The sequence below is a fragment of the Paramisgurnus dabryanus genome, chromosome 6 (genome assembly GCF_030506205.2).
Source record: "Paramisgurnus dabryanus chromosome 6, PD_genome_1.1, whole genome shotgun sequence".
NCBI lineage: Eukaryota > Metazoa > Chordata > Actinopteri > Cypriniformes > Cobitidae > Paramisgurnus > Paramisgurnus dabryanus.
Window position 1 is genome coordinate 30,022,038 of NC_133342.1, and position 16,868 is coordinate 30,038,905.

Genomic DNA, 16,868 nt, shown 5'->3' on the forward strand with positions numbered 1-16,868 from the left:
TAACATATTATTTCAATGCATTCTTTGGCACCTTTAACCACAAACAGAAGTTTTTAGAGCAAGGGAAAGATTGGAAAATGGGCTATAAATACATCCCTTCACATGACATAAAAAAACAAAAATATTTTACAGGATTTTACTTTTGTCCTAAATGTCTATACAGTATTATTACAAAATTTTTATGTATATATAAATGTGTAATTATAAATATAATGGGCACATATGGTACCCATTTTGTAGAATGACCCTACTGTACATCTGCTTTGAAAACCATAAGAGAAGGTTGGTGGTGTATATGCATGACAAGAAATAACGAAGACTAAAGCGTTTCAACATAGTCTTTATTTAAAGATCTTAAACTTGATAGCCAATTGTGGATTCTTTCTGACTGAACGTACAGTGCAGCAAACACAGACAAAACAAACAATAAGAATGACAAAATACATCCTAAAAGTTACATTAGGACTTAATCCAGTTTATTTATTCATATGTGTTGTTGGCCGTTTCCAAACATCAGCTGATATGTAACAATACTCGCCCAATCAGAATCCCACTGGAGATTGATCTGGACAGAAACACCTGCTCCTACACCTTTATTGAGTTTCTTGTGCTAAATACCTGTTATGAATCCTTAAGTTGTTATTAATTAACATAAATGTCCTAAACAAACAAAAGGAAATAATAAACTTGAAGGGAAAAGGTACACCCCTCTCCATGCTAAAACACTTTAGCCCTATAAATGTCAAATACTATCATCATCAAATATAGTACAGGTGGCATTCATTAATACATAATCTTTTGTTAATACAATAATAGTTAAAAACCAAGTGAATGCTGGTCTCCCTGATAGGGTAAAGAGAAAGTAGCGTTAGTTCATTCTGAATCGTACAGAGTCAGTCACTCACTGCTATGTTCCCTCGGAGTTCAATTCAAACCCAAAAACAAAACCACAAGAAATCACATTCCACAGTCACTGTAAGCGAAACTAAAAATCTCATCCTAACCAATCTTAAACAGATTGTGTTCTTGATCAGTTTTTATACAAAGCCAACAACTTTTGACTGATCATATTCATGTGTGAATGAAAGGTCAGAGCATGTAAACTTATTTATGCATGACTTCCAGAGACCGGGTAAACTGTATGATCTAATAAAACAAGATTGACAAGGACACTTTCCCAGAGCTGAGGCATCAATTTTGGCATTAACCAACAATGGGAGAGGAACAATCAGTCCTCCCATATATGCATAACATTAGATGCATATTAAGAGAATACGGGTATGAAGAGGTAACATTTCAAGAAGCACTTTCTTAAAACAAGTCTTTATCTCATTGAGGCCTTCAGAATAAAGATGACGTCTGGCTTTGTCCTGTCGCACCAATAATTCAAAGCGATGCAAACTTAACAAATGCATATTTTGATTGTACAGGAGATGAGAAGATGTATGCCGAAAACCTTTACATTTTGGTTTGATCCCTGATCAGCATGCCACTATGCTGGGAATTTCAACACCATTATAGCATTTAAGGAACTCGATTGTTTTCTAATATCATTTACTCCTTCCAAAAATTCAAGAGATGATTTTCTTTTAAACAGTACACTAAAATGTCACTCCATAAGCAAGCAGGGTTAACATACATTTGCACACTTGTACATTATACATACGTACATAAATATACACTTACATCTGTGCATATGTATGTACAAAGAAGACACACTTAAAATGGACATACATATTATTCTATATGTGTACACATACACAAAGTTACAGCATACATGTTAAGTGCTAGATTCCAAGTATAGCTACTGCAAACCCAGTTTGGCATGCTGGGTTGCCATGGCTACGATAATACTGGTAGGCAGGATAACACAGTTTATGAACAACACACAGTTTACACATTTCACCCTTGAGGATTAAGGGCGCATGGGTTTCATACTTCATGTTTTGTTTGTCTATAGACTGTTTGGATTTCAGCAGCTATGTACAGAGGCAATGCCCGCAGTTCAGTGTGTGAGGACAGAAAGAGCGGAGCTTGTGCTAGTTAGAGAGCCTCCCGATTGCCTCTTATATACTGTCAGTCTGACAGAATGTGCACAAAGGACATTGGGAAGACCCCTTTCCGGTCAGGCTGCCCCTCTATGTGCCCGATCTGTAAAAAGACACAAAACATTTATAAATAAAGGCAGCTTGTATTATTAGCCTTAATAAAGTAATTTATAACTGTTTACTTAAGCTAAACACAAATTAAAAAGTTACTATGTGACTTGTGTTTTGTACCAAGAAGAACAAATGAGATGTTATGTGACACCATATTTGATTTTACCACGATAATCTGTATGTGACATATCAATCACTAGATACGCTCAAAATATTATCCGTTTTCTTTGACAAATACATTTTTTTTTAGAATGCATCTATAAACACACTGGAGTTTTTTTTGGATTAATGTCTACGCCATGTTAATCCCTATATACTTTTAAGAAGATTACATGGTGGCATTTCAATGTAAAATTATTTGTTTGTGCTTTTTGAAGAAAGAAATATACTAGGTAGTATTCAATGTAAAGTGTGCACATTTTGAATGTTAAAATGCTGTTTACCATCTTATGTGTGAGAGTTTAAGCTTGTGAAACCCCACTTGGCAGTTATGAGTCTGAAACTACCGAAATTAGCATCTATTTTCACATACGAAAGGTGGAGGCAGGGCCAGATTTGCATATTCATATCTATGGTCCGAGCTGTGCGATTGAGTAGAGGCGGTGACTAATTTGCATATTCATAGAGCCATGTATAGCAATTAAGGGAATTATATTCAAGCAGTTCTAAAGCATGTACAAATTACTTTTACATGTAGGAAAAACTTTTATACATGCTATTAAGATGCTAAAAGATCAGGTTTAAGCGTTACAATTATCGACTACAGGGAGACTTTAAGAGTTACTTATTTGTAAAAAAAAACGTGGTTTACTACAGAATCCATCTACTCGTTCTCGGAATAAAATATTGCCTTGTCCAAAACCACATAAGAAATATTAAAAAGTCGTGAGACAAATTAGTATCCACCTATTCCCCATCTGAGTTGAGTCAAAGCCCTAAACTGTTTTACTCCAGGGATCGGTTATTGAATTGACTTGCGCATTTTGTTTTGGTGGTAGAAAATCATATGCAGTACATCTGGGATGGTATGAGAGTGAGAAAATAATGAACTTAACTAGACACAAGATGTGTTATTTTAACACATTCGTTTTAAGAGTGTAGTAGAAATAGCCCATAGAGGTTCAGGGTCCTCATTTATAAGATGCTGCGTAGAAACCATAATACATTTGATCTTACGATCATTTATCAAAAATGCGTACGTGTGATTCATAAAACGAACGTACGCACAGAAAACACGCGTACCCCTTTCTTTCAGATGTGAAATCAATAAATCGCAAATGAACTTTAACTTGTGCGCAGCTGAGCAGATGCCTAATAAATGTCATCGACATATAAAAGAGCGCTTGTCAAACCCTTTTCGAGCAGCAAGAATGGCTAATATGTACAAAAGCAAAAGTGCGTATGTCTGCTCAGACCCTGACGTGGTGCTAAACACTTTCCCATGTCAAAGACAGTTTTTATAAATAAGGATTTTTGTGTTTTTACGTGTAAACGAACGTCCGTGGACGACGAACGCAGCGTTTGCAAAGTATAGTTTTTTTGACGTTCGACACACGCGCATTGCGACAAAATGCAAGACATCTTCTGGGCTACATACTAAATTCTCCTGTACACTTGTATGCGACCTAGGCGTACCATATACACAAGTTTTAAAAAATCTGGACCACGTACGCGTAAAAAATGGACCATACTTCGGCCTTTAAGGAAAAAAAGGGGAGTGTCACTTTAAGAGACTGTATGGATTCACAATATGATATAAAGCATTTTTATGCCTTAAGACAACTTACTGTTACTAATGTTAACATTTTCAATTTAAGGTTAACTTTATAAAAAACTGTATGAAATGAAGTGCTGGCAAATTTGTACTTACCCACCACTCCTGATCCTCTTCTCCTGTAACAATTATAACCTCTCCCTCCACAAACGTCAACTCATCATCATTGTCTGCTTGACAGTCGTAGATGGTTTTCACACGCTTGACTTTGTTTTTTCCCTGTAAAAAAGGTTTTTGGTGGTAAACCTGTTTGTTTTCATTTTAAATGACAGCTTACAATATTTATAGAATAACATAAAATGTCTTTCATAAACTTATTCAATTAAAATTGGTTTTTTTAAATGTTGCACAAAGCAGCATGAAATTTTTGACTGCTGCGACTTATAGTCCGGAAAATATGGTAAACAAAAATAAACATAAATTTCTAGCATGGAAAAGATCAATAAAAAGATTAGAAGACTATAAGAACAGGAATGTCGTACATAGAAAATATGCAATAATACAGGAATGCAAAATGCATAGAGAAAACACAGTTAGGCATGGGCTGGTTATCGTTTTCAATAAATACCGAGGTTTTAAATAGTTTAAGAGAAATCACAAACATCTTCTGTGATACCATTTTCAAGGTATGAGTTGTGTTTACATAAAATGTATTGAATCATTAACTCACGTAATTTATTTGATGTTTACATTTAATATATATTACAAAAAGAATTTTATGAAAAAATATTATAATTGTAAATCTTTTGTTGTATGTTGCTTAAAAATAAAATTTATTGTGTGCAGTTTAAAAAATTTGTTGCTTGCATACGCAGGCATTTGAAAATAACATATTTTAGTGTTGCAACGGAAATACCGCAACACTGTGAAATCGTAGTATTTTTGCTTAAAGGGACACTTTACTTTTTTGGAAAATATGCACATTTTCCAGCTCCCCTAGAGTAAAACATTTCATTTTTACTGTTTTGGAATCCATTCAGCTGATCTGATATTGTGATCTGAAAAGTGATATTAAGCACTGCCTGAAAGTAGTCCTTTAAGGTTAAAAAAGTTGAGTGTCCCTTTAAGGTTATCATACCGCCAAAATCTCATACTGGCCCATGCCTAATGGCAGTAGTACCATGAAATGTATTGTGAAGTAATAAAATGAGCTAATAATAAAATTTACAAATGACTTACTACTATGTTTATTTTTCGTGGCATAGGTACCGGCATCTCCACAGCTCCCGCAGGTGTGCCGTTTGTATCCTCACTTGCTTGTCTCGGTGAGAGCTCCTCCTGTTGGCTGGAGGACTGCACCTCTGTCAGCTGGGGCTTGGGACTCGTTTCCTCCTGCGTCAGTTGCCTCTGTGCGGGTTCAGTCGCAGCAGACACCGCAGGCTTGGCTGGAAGATCTGAGAGCTGCGGCTTAGGGGGAAGATCCTTAAGCTGTGGTTTTGGGGGTAAGTCAGAAAGCTGAGGTTTTGGTGGTAAATCCGATAGTTGGGGTTTCGGGGGAAGATCCGACAGCTGCGGTTTAGGGGGAAGGTCGGAGACGTGCGGTTTCTGTGGCACCTCGAGTGGCAGCGAGCGCTCTGCAGGTTGGGGAATTTTAGGAGGGGGTTCTGTGGGTCTAGTTATTGAATCTGAAGCTCTGATGGGGGGCGCGTCCTGGGCCTGCGGGGTCTTCGGTAGCACATCGGGTCCTGGACTGGTCTTGTCCACTGAAGGGAGGTGGATTGTGTCGATCTTTCGTAGTGCCACTGAAAGAGTATGCCCATCAAAACTCTTAGATTACATCATTTAGAAATATTAATATATCGAAAATAGATAAATACTTTCTTAGTAGTTGATAGCAGTTAAAATGTACCTTTTTGAGGTAGTTTGGGAAGAACTCGTGGGCCAAATGCTGCTTTTGTGTTCACAGAAGTAGTGCTAAAATAAAACGGTTCAAGTGAATAACACATCATTGTATTTTAATAACTAATTACATAAATATCAAAGATCCATTATACATAAAAGAGACAGAGCAGCTCTATAAAAATATATTTATGAATTTGCCAGATGCTTTTAATACAAAGCAACTTACAGTGCCATCAATCTTTGCATTTTATCGGTATGTGTGTTTAACTACAGGAACATGCAAACCTGTAATAGGATTCTATGATCTACCTTTAGCATTACAAAATAAAAGCAATTAAAAAAATTCAGGTTTCCAATGTCAGTTTAGTTTCTAATCTATTTAGCTAAAAGTCAGTGTGGTTCAGCACCTCTGCTGCTGCTGAATTCCCTCAAACTTATTGGCAGGGGACGTCCGGTTTGCAGAAGAAGGTGTGGACTCACTTCCTGCGAGGTTCAAAACAAAAAGATGGAAGAGGTTTAAAAGTGATACGACAGAGATGAGAAGATCCTTAACAAGACTTTGTCACACTTCCCCATGACCTTTATTGATGTTACTAATATATTGTAAAGGTGATTTGTGTAATGAGTCTGGCTCGCATGGTGACACAAGCGCTGCAGAAACACATTACATTTAAACTTTTTATCGTGTTAAAATAGTATCAGTTTATAACCATTTAATAATAAAACATTTAATGTGCATTATCTACATAGGCCACTAGCAAAAACACAACATAAAAAATGTGCTATTTTAATTAATTAATGCAAAGCTCAAAATGTCAAAACGAAAAAGAAAGCAGCCACAATTGTAATTTTTTTAACTCTCATTGTGGGGTGAGGAAATACATCTTATTGTATTAACATCCTAGAAATTCTCATTATCCAAGAGGCATTTGAGGTCAGGACACCCAAATTCATACCTACCCATTTCACACCAACACCACCAATAGTAACTGAATAACAAAATTGCAAGTATTATCCTCCTATTGTTCAACAGATGTGCTGGCGTTTCTTAATTAAGTCTTCAGCATAAAGACCACAAAACGGAGGTGTTGCCACCTGGACGCACCTTTGCTTTGGGGGCCATGCAGCACGGGGCTGGGGGGGTCAGAGAGGGCACGCTTGTGTCCAGGAGGTGGAGGAGGAGCTCTCTTCTTAGATAGAGTGGAGCTCCCTCCTACACTTGATTGAGAAGCCAGAGGCAGGGAAGTTGGCGGTCCGGTGGGCGGAGCTGAAAGAGAGACGAGCTGACGTTGTGATTGGGTTTGAGGCAGAGCCTGAATACGCCCGAACATAAGGAACAGCTACGCTCACTTCATAGATAATGGAGTGTACAGTTATTTTCATAAGCCTAAATACAGGGATGCAAACTCATCAGGAGTAAAAACGTGCGCGCCATGGACTCCTTCAAGCACCTGAACTTGTAATGCGCATGACTCTGACTCTTCCTCGCATCTGAGCTTGTAATACGTGCAGCTCTGCAATTTTCTTTGCACTGGAGAGGTTGTTATGTGCGCAGGGGTTTAAAACCAGTGTGTTGTTGCCTGCAATTTCAGATCGCCTGGACTTTAATGACGCACTCAGATTAATGACATCAGTTTTTTGAAGGTTGCAGTCATGACAGTGTTGCCCTTAGAGTAAGTCAGCTTCTTTTTTTTGCCTATCAATCAAGTGACTTGTCATAAATGAGTAAAAAAATGAACTAATAAATAAATGAGTAAACTACTGCCGATAGTATTCTGTATCGGCGATCTCACATGCTGATGATAGGACGATCTCAAAATGGGGCATATCGCCCAACACTTGTCTGCGCCTTTCCTTCAAGGCCAACAAACCACCGCGCCTTTCTTTGTTGCTTAGTGATGACTGTTTAGATGTAAGCCAGAAATGCGCAGTTGCTGGGCAATTCGATTATATCTAACACTGATTTCGTAAACTTCGCCAGCAAATGAAGGGACTAAAAATCTAGATGAATTACAATGATCTATTTTGTATCCAAAAACGTGGAGTTTCACTGAAAGGTGACAAGTTTGCATCCCTGCAAATAAACAAGAAAATGACACAAAAACACTCGCTTGAGATTAGATGAAACCAGAGTCGTATAAAGAGAGACTTACGACACGCTTTGACAGGGGCGCCGTAAGGGGGGGAAAAGTTAGGACGATTCTAAGGGCCCATGAACTTTTGAGGGCCCCAGCCAAGGACTGTGCCGCACACGCAACCCCCTTAAGCTGAGCCCTCTTAGCTCCGCCCCGTCTTTACTCTGCGTTTTAGCGCCGTCTTCAATCCACGGTCTCACAGTGCGCGTGAACTTCAGAAGAGAACAAGATGTGTGTATTTACTGCTATTTGCTATGATATCTGCATATGTGCACTTCCTTACTATAAATGCAGTTTACACAATGTGACGCTGGAGCAATACAATGTTTTTTGTCTTTCCACTGTAAAGTCTTTGCTCTGTTCACCTCAGTTTAAAAAAACACAAGGTGATTTACGTTCCCTGTTTTGTGTTATGATTCTAACGCGAAGTCAGCCCTTATAAGCTGTTTAAATTAACGTAGCCCGTATAAGCTAATTAACATTGACTAGAAATGCGATCGGTTACACACTGTTTTGTTTTGTAACGCAATATGCCAAGGAAGGATTTTTAAATCGAGTTGGTTGTGATAAAATCGAGTTGGTTGTGATAAAACTGAAATGCAACTAGGCTAAACTAGTCAAATTATGTATATTAAAGCTTCTCAACTTGCAACAGGGTTAAGAAATCAATGGAAATCTATGTCGTAATCTGCTATAGTTGTCATTCATTTCATTTTAGAGCCCCGTTGATTAAAAAACAGTCTGAAGAATCATTTAATAACAGTATAGCTGTTTTCTTAAAGAGTAACTAAACCCTAAACCAACCTTTTTTAGTTAATGATCTGTAAGAATGGGGTTTTATTAGTGCTGTTCATTGATTTTAGTAAGTTTTTTGACATTTGGATATAAAGTGTTTCAATACTACAATATATGGTGTAAAAACGTCTGAGTGCTGCCCTCTTCAGGTTAAACGGTGGCTACTGCAGTTGAATTTTCCTATTGAATGTTGGGTCCAAAAAATGCCTCGTGATGTAAGCAGGTTCAAGCTCACCACGCTGCTTTGGTCAAGCATTGTTGACCCAGTCTTATTTCAGGCAGAATGTACATAGAAAAGATGCATTGTTGTTGTTCGCCATTTTTAAATGTTACAATGTCGTGTGTGTAACAGCTCAAGTATACAGTATGTCACTGAGACTGTCTCTGAAAATCAGACTAAAGCCTCAAATCTTATTGTGAGATAAAAGGCATCACAGTTTAATTTCAAGCATTAATTTCACTATGATTTCACATGACATTACTCAGTCAACATTAAAGATATCAAGTTTATATTTTCACAAATGTTCTTTACATTTTATAGGATGATTTTATGTGGAAAACAGTAAATCACAAAGAAATACTTCAGCTGGGTTTTCACAGGCATGGTCACATTTATCTTTAATCTTTAAGAATGTTGCATTTTCTCTGAATATTTGATTTAATGTACTGTATTTTTCAATTAAATTTGCATTGCACAATAAATTATCTTAGCTGCAGACATTTTAGGTATCTATAAATACTGATAACTGTGGTCAAAACAATAGCAAAATAAATAGTTCTGTATTATTAAATTACAGACAAAGATTTTGAATAGCTACAGTAGGTTGGATTGTATGTTTGGTACGAAATGGGTATGGGGGGGCCTGACCCCCTATTTTTTCATAGGGCCCAAAATAGCTAGCGGCGCCCCTGCGCTTTGATCTCGCCGCCGCGCGGTCACGTGATTCATGTAACGTTCTACAGTTTCAAACCAAGCCCGGGCTGTCAATCTGTTTGCATAGGTTTTCAGCTATTTTAGGAAAATATTAGCTTGTAATGTGAATTGATTACTATACTTACTATGTTTATAACTTTTTTTTACTAGGGAGTGATGGAAATACAGTAAATCGGTTAATAAAGATAAACAGTTAATGGTGTCCCAAAGATAACTGTGGTTATCTATAGCCCCTACAGCAACATAGTTCATCTTAAATAAATAAAATATATAAATGGCTATCAATCTTTTACTATATTAAAACACAAAAAAGATCGCTGACATGGTTATTTGTAACACTGAAACATAACAGAAACACTAAATTCATATTTAATTTTATTTATAGTACACATTAAACGTTAATATAATTATACATGATTTTCGAGGATACATCACTCGTATTACCTACCAAACACAATGAAACACATAGCAGCATTGTGAAGCAGTGTGACTTTCTTATGAGGCATTTAGCTACTCGCTATTACCCCCTAGTGTTACTCGTAATAGATATAAAAGATATAATAAGTATATATTAAAGTAGCTGGCCACCAGTAATAAAGTATTAAACAATTAAATCTATATTAGTCAATCAACTCATTAAAATATCAGAATTTAACTAGTTATTATTAATGATAATTATTACCTACAGCTGAGTTCATAAAATACCACTGTTGACTATATTCATGAAAGGTCCGAAAATGTAAAGAGAAAAATTAATTTCATCTATTTACCAGCAGGTGCCATTGAAATGAATGGGCTTCAGTGCTGCGTTTTGAACTATGGGTCACTACATGACACCATTTTACTTCCGCATTCAATTCTTCCAACGGACGTCTATGTGAGTGTCGTAACTCTCTCTTTATACGACTCTGGATGAAACCATACAGCCAAAGGTAACACATTCCAATTTAGTTCAAGCAAACAGTGGTCTTGGTGTGAGAGGATTTCTGTAGATTTTCAAGACCTAGAGTAGCTGCTGAAAAAGTACCGTCCCTTATCGAAACGATCAGCCCAGCGTTAGCCTCCATTCATCACGTACAGATGCAACATCACACCTCCCCCGCAATTAGAGTTAATGCAAAGCTGTTAAATACATGCAAACTATCAAGATCTTTCTGCATGCTTGGGTTGCTCTATTTGTTATCTTCACTGTAACAGTGGTTCATGCGCTCTTATCTGATCTGGTGAGGTACCTTTTGCCGTCGTCTTGCTGGCTATTGTGGGGCCTTCTGATACGGGAGATGCAGGCGTTTCGGTGGAGGTGCTGTAGACGGGATTGGCAAACGCTCCGTAGGAGAGTCTCTGTTTGTCCCTGTGTCCTATATACCCTGGCAACGTCAGTTTCTCCTGAGGAGACACACTTGAGGAATGACAGAAACTCTGAGGTCGGGGAGATCGCTCCTTCTTCACCGGACTGGGCTGTGAAAAATAACACGTTTAAGTTTCAAACGCATTTTAGGAACATTAACTCAATGACAGTATGTGCAAACATCTATGAAAAAAAAAGAGGAACCAACTTGTATTTAGTATAATAATTTTTGTTAAGCATACAGACCTTGTCATCCAAGTCATCATCACTCTCGTCGATTTCCTCCAGTCGTAGGTTCCACTCATACTCCACATTCAAGTGAGGATTAAACCTGCCAGCCGCTGCCTCCACCAGCTGCACATTTAATCACAAAACCATTATGTCCTCTTTGACATTAATGCCATAAAGCAGCATGTTTTTTAGTACATCTGGGTGTATGGTTTTTGGAAATTTAAAAAATGAATGACAGAAAAAGGTTCACACTTACTAGCTCTTCACACTGTGTATTTTTTAATCGTCTGGCTATGTCCAAAGCTGTCTCCCCATTTTGATTTACTGAAACAGACCACACGACAGTCTTACTATAGCATTCAAATCATTCAGATTCAGTCACCACTTACTGTATGTATGCATGAATTACGAGTGTGGGTAATTGATACATTTGAGCAAACTGCAAAAACCAAAGCCTGCGGTTAAGGTGTGGAGGATACACCTGTGAGATATTACAGTGCAATAGAAAAGAATGTGAAGTATGAGAATACGCCTCAAAGCATTCACACAGCATACAAGTAATTCAGCTTTTTACTAGTCTATATGTACAGCTTAATGCGGTATTGAAAGAAAATGCGATATGCAAAAGCATGCTAAATAATGTGATATTTGATTTGCAATACAGTTAACAATTTTTTTTTATAAATTTGAATTGTGTTAAAGTATATTGGTGTATATTATTTAGACCAAGGCAGTCTAAAGATAACACAGCAATGATGTTTGCACTTACCTAGATCAATAGATGGCTTTCCCCTGAGCAGCAGTTTGAGACACTCTGGCTTTTCATATGTGCAGCAGTAATGCAGAGCAGCATTTCCACTCTCTGTCTGTCTATCTGGAGCTCCACTGTACACATTATCATCTCATTATCATTCCTCCTTAATCACTGTTAGCCATCTAATGCACACTACGCAATATTCTGTCTGCTACCTGTTTTGGACGAGGAAGTCCACCAGATGCAGTGAGGTTTGGTCTGCTGTCCGCACGGCAAAATGCAGAGCGGTCTCTCCTGGGTCCTGTTGGCAGTAATAGTCAAAACCAGGACTGCTTGATATAACACCACTCAGTCCTTACTATTGATGCTGTAAAAAGCCTTTCATATACTTGAAGGTGTGAATGCACAGATACAGATACAGGAAGCCCCTTACTAGTTTCACTAGATGTCTATTCTATTATTACCAAATTAGTAACACATAATTCAATTCTTCCATGATGAACAGAGAGAAAAATCTTTACATAGTTCAATACCTGTCCTGCCTCTAAAAATGGGTCCATTAGCTCCACTCCATCCGCATAGAGCTGAATAAGGGCCATCAGGTCTCGGGTCCTCACGGCCTCGTACAGATCGCCCTGTCTGGCTGTGGCTGTAGTTGCTGTCCGCCGGGCAAATCTGTGCTCCACGTACTTAGCGTTTATGTACTCCTTCCTTTCGGTCCTGAAGGGATTTGTTTCAAAGCACAAGCCTTTTATCTATAAATGTCTACTTTTATTTAGAAAACCAAAAACATCATAATAGCAAAGGTCAGTGGGACTGTACATGTGCTTACATATCACTTGATGGTGTTGGTTTCGGTGATGGACTCGGCAGATTACCTTCCAATATTTCATTAAAACTACTGTTACCCACATTTTTGGCCAGCTGTGGAGAGATCCAGACAGGATTATATAGCAAAACTATAAATTATTGTTTGTGTATTACTTGCTCAATGACACCAAGTTCAAATATAGCGAATGCAATATAGTCTAAATTATATAACAATGATATAGTTTTAGACTTTCTTAATAAACTATCTAATTCACTAATAGCTGACATATAAAATAAAATGACAAAAAAAGCAAGATTTTTGCTTAAATTACCAAGAGTTCAGAGGTCCCGAGTTTATCGAGCTCCATGGATTGAATGCGTGAAATATGAACTCCCATTTCCCTGTGGATCCCTGAACACTCGATGCAGGTCAGGATGCCGAGGTTAGTGGATAACCATTTAGGCTCTACAGCAGAATGAAAAAAAAATATTAAACTTCCTGCAATTCATTTTAAAGCCACAGGGTGGTGCATGAATCTATGAAACTTGGTTTGGATACTTTGCTTCACAGATCGGGTCTAAGTGTCGGATGCAGCAGATAAATCTGTATCTGTAAAGAGACTTTGCTCACCTGGTGCTCCACAGTCACAGCAGACTTCATTTCCAGGCATGCGTAATACATCTTCAATGATGGCTTTGGTCAAGTCTTCCAGGCTGTCGTCTCCAGCGCTCTGTTCCCCACGAAAAGCCATGTTCAGAGCCTCTTCTTTACTGTTAGTCAGCACTGAGATCCATCTGCACATCACACATGCACGTACATATGGATTAGTCACATGCACACTGCCAAATGCAATGTTATTTGAAAATCATCACTTATCGGTATTTATACACAAACACTGATTTATATTCTGTAAACAGAATATATAGAAGGTGTCATTGGATGCATGCCATTGTTGCGTTTATGCGTTTAACACATGAGCCGAAGTGAGCTTCCAGTCTATATTTATTAATCAGTCTGGTTAGTGGCTAAACTGATCTCTAAGAACAAATACCTTGTCCAAAATAAAATGTTTTGGTTTGCTAAAGACGAGGGGAGACGATGAGCATGGATCACAACTGTATGGAGAGGTTTGGCAGCCAGGCAGAAATTCAAGGACATGCTGCTAACTAACATTACAATACATGAATTTTACACAGTAACGTTATTTCATTATAATAGTTGAGACGCGTTAGACATAATATATGAACAAAGGTAATTTACTTGTCATTTATTTCTCTTGTTATCAAAAATAAACTACTCTAAAAGGACTCTGTTAGTGTTTTCTATGTGGAAATCTACCAGAAGCTGCATTTAGTCCACAAAAGCCGTTTGTTTATGTTGTTGCTACTGAAATCGTCTACATAATATATTATACACTAGATGTGGGTGTTCATTCAACTAAAAATTTGCACCACAAAACATATTTTCAGTATATCTAAATTCTAAAACAAAAATCATGATATATTTACTTGATAAGCAAAATAACAATATAATATAATAATATATTATATAACAATATAATATAAAATAATATATTAAATTTTTTAAGTAAAAATAAAGAGAGTTTATGCTTAAAACAATAAAAATATCTTCCAGTGGGTTAAGAAAATGAACTTGAATTCAAGGGATAGTTCACCCAAAAATTTAAATAAATTTAATATTCCCCAAATTTAATATTCTAAACCTGAATGTTATTTTGTTATCATGCTGAACACAAAAGCAGATATTTTGATCATAGATGGTAAGCACACAGTTGAAGGCAGTATTTGACTTCCATAGTAATTGTTTTTCCTACTATAGAAGTCAATGGGTTCCATAAATCAGTGCTTCCCAATCCTTGTCCTCAAGGACCCCCTTCCAAAAAGTTTTAGATGTTTCCTTATTTAAAACACCTGATTCAACTAATCAGCCTCCTTCAAAAATGATAAACATGTCTCCCTAACAAGTTAGATTAGGTGTGTTAAATAAGGGGAAATCTAGAACGTTTTGGGAGGGGGTCCTCAAGGACCAGGATTGGGAAGCACTGCACATAAATGATGACAGAATTTTTTTTTGGGGGGTTAACTGTCCCCAAAAAGTTTATTGAATTAAGTTGAATTTAATTATGATTTATTAATTAAACCTGTTTTAAGCATTAACTTAATATTCAAGCAGTGGCGGCTCGTGACTGCTCATTCGAGGGGCACAAATTCAAAATAAGTGTCGGGTGTGTCGCTTGTGTTTTCAAAATATGTGTTTGTTGCGTCATGTGAACCATGTGCATCACGTGTTTTGTCAAAATAAGTGCCTGCTGCACACGCATCAAAACCGTTTATGACAAAATGATGCTTACGTTCACAAAATACACGCAAGACACTCCCTTAACAGTAAACTCTGATTACGCATGAGATTATCTGGCAAACGCGAGCAGCTTTTTTATCATAAACCCTTTAGACGCGTCTGCAGCAGGCACTTATTTTGACAAGACACGTGATGCACATAGATTCACTCAATGCGCAGAACACATATTTTTAAATTATGAACTACACACACGACGGGTTACATACATGTTGTGACGAACATTGCATCAAGCGCCCTCGAAAAAAAAAAGTCACCGACCGCCACTGTATTCAATACTTAATCGTTTACGTCATTTTGCTTCTCAAGTAAATAAAAATTGATTTAAGGGTTTTTAGATATTTATACTATAAAACAATAGACAAAAAATAAGACATTAATTTTCCGCAGAGCGCAGACAGGGTGAAAAACGTTACGTTTCACACACTTACATTACAAACTCCTGTTCATCCTCTGCCTGGAAATGATAAGTTCTATTATCTGAAGAGAGAAAGAGATGGTGTTATTATAGGAGAAGTGCATTATGTTATCAGTCACTGTACACTGCACTTAGAGCGCTCTGTCTGTGTAATGGAGTCCTGCTAGCACTTGGCATGGATGAAAGTACTGTGTACTATAGTTTGGTGGGGCAAATCGGTGCTGCGTGGCCACTCACGAGAGATCAGGTCAAAGCATTTCTTATCCTCTCCGCTGGGTTTAACCTGGCAGGTCAGCAGATTCAGTCTCACTGGCTGCCTGTTGGACTGGACACAGAGGAAAATGGACAATTACTGAAGTTACCCGCAGTTTAACAGACATATCAGTGTGACAGATAATTTAATAAGTATACAATTTTACCAAACATAAAACAAAAATAGAGGGTTGATCTAATTTCTAATCATTAATAGAAACAATCATGTACTTTATATAACATCTTATTGTAACAACCCTGTCTGTAATAAAATGCTTGCTATCAGTTTTAAGATGGATTACATTGTAAAAAACAGAGCTTGTGCAAACTGCAGCACATTTAAACACCATCAGGATTAATATGAGCATACTGAGTGCAAAATGCAATCGTTCAACACAGTGTCTGCTGAGCAAAAATTACAAAATGATCCTCATAGACCACCTGCAGCAGGAGCATGCTGGGTCCTGTTCACATTAATATCATTAGTCTATGAGTCAAACTGCACCGACTGAATGTTTCTATGGTAACTGGACAGCCCTAATTCACCCTCCCCACCTCGCATTTATACTGCAACTGAGATATCTAAATGCTAAAGTGAAATCATTTGTTAACACGACATTAACAAAGTAACTCACAAAGTAAAGAAATATTTGTCTAGTATGTATATGTAGGCTCTGAACACTGAATTTAAAGTTACAAACATAAATGTGTAAAACTACATTTGAGTTTCTGACAAGGGCCCATTATAGATGTGCGTAGGTCCTACGGTTTATCCGCGGCGGCATAGGTTACGCCACGGTTTTCATTTATACTTTTGCGTCGACGTTCATTCAGACCGCTGGTGGGCAGTATCCACGTGTGTTACAAGAGTAGCAGTGCGACCTTCAATGAAGAAGCAGCTTGGCAAGTTTAACCCACAAACGTAGGAGACTTGTTCCATCTTTTTTCTCACGGTCGCAGACGAAAATACCTATAACAGTTTTTTAACTGACGTGAGGGGTTCTAGTGGACCAATCACAGCACGTGCGGTCTGCGTAGA

The 16,868-nt window shown here is 37.6% G+C and overlaps 1 protein-coding gene across 2 annotated transcripts in view; it reads right to left on the bottom strand.

Annotated features, from left to right (window-relative positions):
- Nucleotides 1-330: 330 nt before the first annotated feature.
- asap1a (ArfGAP with SH3 domain, ankyrin repeat and PH domain 1a) overlaps nt 331-16,868 on the bottom strand; it is a 63,504-nt gene continuing 46,966 nt past the window's right edge. Inside the window, exons 14-30 of one of the 2 annotated variants that reach the window (XM_065276531.2) lie at nt 15,815-15,902; nt 15,591-15,639; nt 13,414-13,577; nt 13,115-13,248; nt 12,805-12,896; nt 12,506-12,692; nt 12,188-12,273; nt 11,988-12,103; nt 11,475-11,542; nt 11,234-11,341; nt 10,872-11,097; nt 6,881-7,042; nt 6,183-6,258; nt 5,783-5,847; nt 5,113-5,675; nt 4,030-4,152; nt 331-2,151 (exon numbers count right to left, since the gene is read on the bottom strand). In XM_065276531.2, coding sequence (XP_065132603.1) covers nt 2,077-2,151; nt 4,030-4,152; nt 5,113-5,675; nt 5,783-5,847; nt 6,183-6,258; nt 6,881-7,042; nt 10,872-11,097; nt 11,234-11,341; nt 11,475-11,542; nt 11,988-12,103; nt 12,188-12,273; nt 12,506-12,692; nt 12,805-12,896; nt 13,115-13,248; nt 13,414-13,577; nt 15,591-15,639; nt 15,815-15,902 — 2,382 coding nt within the window. In that variant the 3' untranslated portion in view covers nt 331-2,076. The remainder of the gene's footprint in view (nt 2,152-4,029; nt 4,153-5,112; nt 5,676-5,782; nt 5,848-6,182; nt 6,259-6,880; nt 7,043-10,871; nt 11,098-11,233; nt 11,342-11,474; nt 11,543-11,987; nt 12,104-12,187; nt 12,274-12,505; nt 12,693-12,804; nt 12,897-13,114; nt 13,249-13,413; nt 13,578-15,590; nt 15,640-15,814; nt 15,903-16,868) is intronic. The other variant, XM_065276532.2, reaches the window with a different exon arrangement.